Raw genomic sequence first — 6,593 nt, 5'->3', positions numbered from 1 at the left:
ATTTCTTTCATGAGTATAGTAGTGACAGGACTATATGTTTGCTCTGCTATTACCAATACTCTGTCAATGTTTTTATTTCTTTCATGAGTATAGTAGTGACAGGACTCTATGTTTGTTCAGCTATTACCAATACTCTGTCAATGTTTTTATTTCTTTCATGAGTATAGTAGTGACAGGACTCGATGGATTGAAGCTGTAACTCCTCCAACTTCAGAGAATCCCAATGAAAGAATTTATGAACATTGGGGTAAGTTGTAGTGATGTTTTAATTTTCTATCAGGCTTTTTCTTTTCTGGTGGTTTTATTGACACTAGAAACTTGTTAACTATTGTAAGGAACTAAAAATTATTACTACAGTAAAGTTTTAAAATATATATGTTTTAATTTTGAGCTTCTTTGAAATAATATTGGAAAGATAATTTGGTTTATCATTTTGTATGCATTGCTGTAATTAATGTGTATTCTACTGTTTAATTTGACACAAAATTCCAAGTTAAATTTTTTAAGATGACAAGGATATATATAGTAGAGATGGCTGATACGGGTATAGAAAACTTATTTGAAAAGAGCAAAACAAATAACGTTTCAACCTCCTTAGGTCATCATCAGGTTGGGAATGAGATTTGAAAGAGTGACTGTTATTGATCACATTGTCATAGAGATGGCAGTAATGATAGGTGTAAGATTATAGGAGGCATTGTAAATATTGTACCTATTATATGATAGTTAACATTAAGGAATGATTAGTACAGATATACAACTGTTTCATTGTTGCTGGTTTAAGCTCTTGTATTAGAATAGCTTCTTTAATTTTTCATTTGTTTACTTTTTCTTTACTTAATATGTTAGTGTTTTCTATGATTATAATGTAGTTATTTGAGATACAGTGTTCAAAAACATGGGAGGGCGATTTTTTTGTGTTCATTAAATCTGGTTTCAATTTTTTGGCTTGTTTCTCCTATATAGAAATCATGGTAGTTCGTGTATTTTGTATACGATGTTGGTATTATGATTGTCAGAGTAGTTTTTACATAGTATAGATTTTGATTTTGTACCTGATTTTTGAATGAATTTTGTGTTCATTGGAATGTTATGTTTGGCTATGAGTTTTTTTCCAAATGTTAGTTATTTTGCCACTGATATCTGGAATGTATAGTATGCAGCTGTGTAGTGTTTTTTTGTTAGTTGTTTCATTGTGTTGTTGGTTGTGGTTTCTGTGAATAATTCTTTTGATAGTTTTTTGTGTGATATTTATTCATGTGATAAAGTCTTGTTTTATTTGATTGACTTCTTCGTTAAGGTTGTCAGGTGAGCGAAGTATTCTGGCTGTGTTTAGTAGGTTTTCTAGTATGTTGAGTTTTTGTTTTGTTTCATGTGCTGAGTTACAGGGAATGTACGATCCAGTATACATGATTTTTCTGTGGATTTTTGTTTGAAACTCTGTATTTATTTTTGTGATATTGATGTTTAGAATGTTAGTTTATTTTTAACTTTATGTTCAACAACCAAAACTACATACCAATAAATGGTTTAAGTATGGGCAATCTGGTGTCACCTATTCTAGCCAACATCTTTATGATACAGATTGATCTCAAGCCATCAGTTTGGCTTTACACACACCACTGTACTGGTACAGATATACAGACGATACATTTGCCGGATTCAACCTCGTTAACTCCATACACCCAAATATTAAGTTCATCAACAGCTAACATTCTATACCTCAGTAGCACAAGAACAAATACACAGTTTAAAACAAAAATCCACAGAAAAATCACTGGAGGTTGAAATGTTATTTGTTTGTACTTCTCAAATAAGTTTTCTATGCCCATATCAGCCATTATATATAAAATTAAATGATCTCCTCTCTCTTTCAAAAATGTAGTAATTACTTGTATTGTCACTTAATTTAACCATATTCAAGCTGTAATTATTACTTCCATTGTCACCTAATTTAACCATATTCAAGCTGTAATTATTACTTGCATTGTCATCTAATTTAACTATATTCAAACTGTAATAATTACTTGCATTGTCATCTAATTTGACTATATTCAAACTCTAATAATTACTTGCATCATCAACAAATTTAACCATATTCAAACTGTAATAATTACTTGCATTGCCACCTAATTAAACCATATTCAAGCTGTAATAATTACTTGCATTGTCATCTAATTTAACCATATTCAAGCTGTAATTATTACTTGCATCATCAACAAATTTAATCATATTCAAACTGTAATAATTACTTGCATTGCCACCTAATTAAACCATATTCAAGCTGTAATAATTACTTGCATTGTCACCTAATTAAACCATATTCAAGCTGTAATAATTACTTGCATTGTCACCTAATTAAACCATATTCAAGCTGTAATAATTACTTGCATTGTCATCTAATTAAATCATATTCAAGCTGTAATGACCACTTCTGGAAATATATAAACAAACATTGTACTAATCAGAAAGTAATATTATTACTGAAAACATCTTGTTACATCAATCGAAATATGTACTGAAATTCTTCACGTGAGTTTACAAAATACACATATCTGTAAATTCACATGTACTTTAATGTATAGAGTAGACATATAATAAGATTTTATGGTAAATTTAAAATGTTTTAATCTGTCTGTTGCAGATGTTATGAAAGTGATTTTTCAGATACCATGGTATAAAACTAAACTTTAGAACATATTTAAAGTCTGTACAACCTACTTTGCTAGGAACTTTTAGCTATATGAATCACCACGGTTACATGTCTATTTTGCTAAATCTACACCACTAGTCTTACAGAGCTGTTACCACCCTTCGATTGCAGGTACCTTGAAAATTGAAAGTTTGAGCATTTTAATCAACCTTCCTGGTTTTTACTGCTACTTACTGAATACAAAAAAACTATATTTCAACCCAGAAATGTTTCAGCTTGGACTAATGGGTGTGTAAGATATGAGGTAAATAAAACAAAAGCAACGAAGCAAACATGCGAGAGCTTTGCACATTTTATAGAATTTACCTCATTCATACAAGAAATGCTACAGTAGTGAAAAAAATATCATAAGGGGAGGGGAAGTGTTGCATTTAAAAATCTCTCTTAGAAATGAGGGTGGCCTGCACACCTAACAAGGCCTAAGTAGTGTTGTTCTATGAAACTTTAATATTACGCTTACATAACATCATATGGTATTTCTATTGAAACTGAATGCTAGCACCTGTTTTCATGCAGATTGTAATTGTTATCCCTTTCTGTTTGTCTTTATGTAATTTGATCAAGCATATTTTTAATGAAAGTAACTAATATTGCAGACTGCCCCCAAGTACAGTGTATCGAGAAATATGATGCTCAAGAACCAGATGAACTGTCATTGGAAGAATCGGATGTTGTAAATGTGTTTCGTAAGACAGCTGATGGTAATTTGTCTATATATATATAGTTTTTTTCTGCTTCTTCCTGACAGTCTACCTTGATCTGTGTTATTACTTCATATTGATAATTATTACATTCATCAATCCATAAAAATAGTGGACAAAAGGAGTTGGTGGTCATGTAGAATAAGAGAAATGTCATAAAAATAGTGGAGCAAAAAGGTTTTAATGATAATGTGAATGTATAACAGATATAATACCAGTTAACACAATACGTGAAGAGGTGAAAATGAGTTTCTACAATAAGTATTAAGAAGTCTGTCAGAAATTTACATCTAACAAACTGTATGTGTAGGTTAGATGTAAATTTTATATCGACTTACTTCCATAAACTGTATGTGTAGGTTAGATGTAAATTTTATATCGACTTACTTCCATAAACTGTATGTGTAAAACTGTATGTGTAGGTTAGATGTAAATTTTATATCGACTTACTTCCATAAACTGTATGTGTAGGTTAGATGTAAATTTTATATCGACTTACTTCCATAAACTGTATGTGTATGTAAGTCGATATAAAATTAAACTAAATTAAAATGTTTCTTTTAAAAAGTTATTTTGAATATTTTAAGTGTGTATTTTAACTTATTGGTTTGAAAATGTTTTAAGTATTTAGTATTGTTACAAGATTCTACTCAACCAGGACTGTTTTGTTCACACCTGTAATGTTACATTCTTCCTGTAGGGTGGTATGAAGGGGAACTGATTAGAGATGGAACAAGAGGGTGGTTCCCATCAAAGCATACATTGGAAGTGATCAGCTCTCACGTGAAGGCACGAAACTTACGGCAACGTTACCGGTTGCTAGTGCTAACACACACGCTAGTGGAAGAGCAACGAAAAGCTCAACTTGCTCAGCAAAAAAACAAAAAATCCTGAAACTTGTTGATGTTTTCAAAGATCATGTGGTTGTAACTCAGTTGTTATTATACTAATTTTACATTTATTTTGGTAATGTGAGTACTTTGGTATCAATTTCCATATCAATTACTATTCCCCAACTTATTTTGTATAATGAACTTGTAAAGGGACCATTTTACAGAAATATTTATATTAATTATTCTGTTCACAATTGCTCAGTTTTTATATATATATATAACTTTCATGTGTCATAAGTTTATCTACACGTTCAGTTAGTGTGTCACAAAAAAAGAAAAAATTTAGCTTTTAGTGTTGTAAAACAGTGGCAGATAACAAACAAGGATAAAGTTTCCAAGAACCAGAAGCATATGGAAATTAAAAGCAGGTTGGAAAAATCCATATGTATTTATTTACCTGCACTTTTTTGTATATAACTCATTATCAAATGACCTTCCTAAATAAGACAAGGTAATTTATAACATGTGCTGAAGCCTGGTACCTTTAAAGTACCAGGTCCAATTTAGAGTTACTTTGCCTTTCTGTAAACAATGGTAACTAGCTGGGAATATTTAACATGTGGTACCAGACTTCTGTTGGTTGTACTGGATAACATTTTTCAACAAGAAATGTATTAATCTTCTGTTGAAGTTTTGTATAAAAAAAAAACAGTTGAATGAAATAAAGAGTAGGAACAACCAACTTACTTAGTAATGTATTCTTTGTTCAGCTCTTTGTGATAAAATTGGGTACAGTTAGTAGTAATTGATCAGAGTAACTGAACCAAGGTGAAACTTTACTGAACATAGAAACAACTAATGATACATTAGTGGTAATACTATCAGCACAACTCGCTGACGTACATCAGTTTTACAGAGTATTACTTTTATCTATAACAGTTACTGCTCTTGTAGAGGATGCAACATCCCTGTTAATAGATTTGTCCAAAAATACTCATTTTTAAACATACAATAATAATCGTATGGTCAAACTTCCAGGGGGCTTTACCCCTACTAATGTGGGTGTATTTGTGACTGGTATTAGGCTCAGGAGTTGAAATGGGTTATTGAAAAATAAAGAACTGCCTAGAATTCACTTAAAAGTTCTAGAAAAATAGAAATAACAATATTCCATAAATAGAAATTATTTCTATATGTACCATAACATAATTTCTGAAATTAGCTACCCCCCCACCAACCTTTAAATTTTGATTGACATCCTGCATAAATGTCACTAATTTCTGTTTTTAGAAACCAATCCACTAACATACTCATTTCTTCAAACTTATACTTAAATAGTTTGTTTTTATTGCCATTCGTGACAGGAAAGTGGAACTCTGAAAAGCATCTGATTTTGACAACTACCACACATGACATTTCTCAACTGGGTTCATCATGGATCCCACAGGACAGTCAAATGTGTCAGAAAAGTCTGAAAGTTGCTGTAATGTAGACACTACTCTGTAAAACAAAACAAAAGAATGTTAAATAATAACTCTTCTACACGTAATATATATAACAAGTGGAGATATGAGGAATAATAACATTGAATGAGACACAGACTGCAACATTTAGTATTTTGTACATAGCTTTTCAAAACAGTTTAAAAAAAAGGAGTGTGTTTAAACCCAACTTGTGTAATTTAAATCTGAATAAATCACCAAGTAGACAATATTAAATACTCTGAACAACCCAACCTTCGTAATATAGGAAAATCTGGTATCTTAAAACAAAAGGTAACTAAATAAATCACCAAATAGACAATATTAAATACTCTGAACAACCCAACCTTCGTAATATAGGAAAGTCGGGTATTATAATACAAAAAGTAACTAAATAAATCACCAAGTAGACAATATTAAACACACTGAACAACCCAACCTTCGTAATATAGGAAAGTCTGGTCTACCAATACAAAAGGTAACTAAATAAATCACCAAATAGACAATATTAAATACTCTGAACAACCCAACCTTCGTAATATAGGTAAGTCTGGTCTACCAATACAAAAGGTAACTAAATAAATCACCAAATAGACAATATTAAATACTCTGAACAACCCAACCTTCGTAATATAGGAAAGTCTGGTCAAATACAAAAGGTAACTGAATAAATCACCAAGTAGACAATATTAGATACTTTGAATAACCCAACCTTCATAATATAGGAAAGTCTGGCCTTCTAATACAAAAGGTAACTAAATAAATTACCAAGTAGATAATATTAAATACTCTGAACAACCCAAGCAAAATAAAAATAAATTTTAAATTCAGCCCTTTTCGTTCATATTGTTACGTCTCCGTTTGT

The 6,593-nt window shown here is 30.8% G+C and overlaps 1 protein-coding gene and 1 long non-coding RNA gene across 3 annotated transcripts in view; one reads left to right on the top strand and one right to left on the bottom strand.

Moving 5' to 3' along the window:
* LOC106475910 (rho guanine nucleotide exchange factor 26-like) overlaps positions 1–4,989 on the top strand; it is a 10,010-nt gene extending 5,021 nt beyond the window's left edge. The window contains exons 4-6 of the mRNA XM_013936585.2: positions 168–247; positions 3,310–3,414; positions 4,115–4,989. Of these exons, the coding sequence (XP_013792039.1) occupies positions 168–247; positions 3,310–3,414; positions 4,115–4,308 (379 nt within the window). The 3' untranslated portion in view covers positions 4,309–4,989. The remainder of the gene's footprint in view (positions 1–167; positions 248–3,309; positions 3,415–4,114) is intronic.
* A 77-nt stretch (positions 4,990–5,066) lies between these two features.
* The window catches only part of LOC106475911, an 8,531-nt gene continuing 7,004 nt past the window's right edge, over positions 5,067–6,593 (bottom strand). For both annotated transcript variants that reach the window (XR_001291854.2, XR_002609021.1), the window contains one exon: positions 5,067–5,747. This is a non-coding gene — a long non-coding RNA (uncharacterized LOC106475911). The remainder of the gene's footprint in view (positions 5,748–6,593) is intronic.

Source organism: Limulus polyphemus, unplaced genomic scaffold (assembly GCF_000517525.1).
Source record: "Limulus polyphemus unplaced genomic scaffold, Limulus_polyphemus-2.1.2 Scaffold9414, whole genome shotgun sequence".
Lineage (NCBI taxonomy): Eukaryota > Metazoa > Arthropoda > Merostomata > Xiphosura > Limulidae > Limulus > Limulus polyphemus.
Note: the sequence above shows the minus strand (reverse complement) of the source record. Positions and strands in the feature narration are given on the sequence as shown.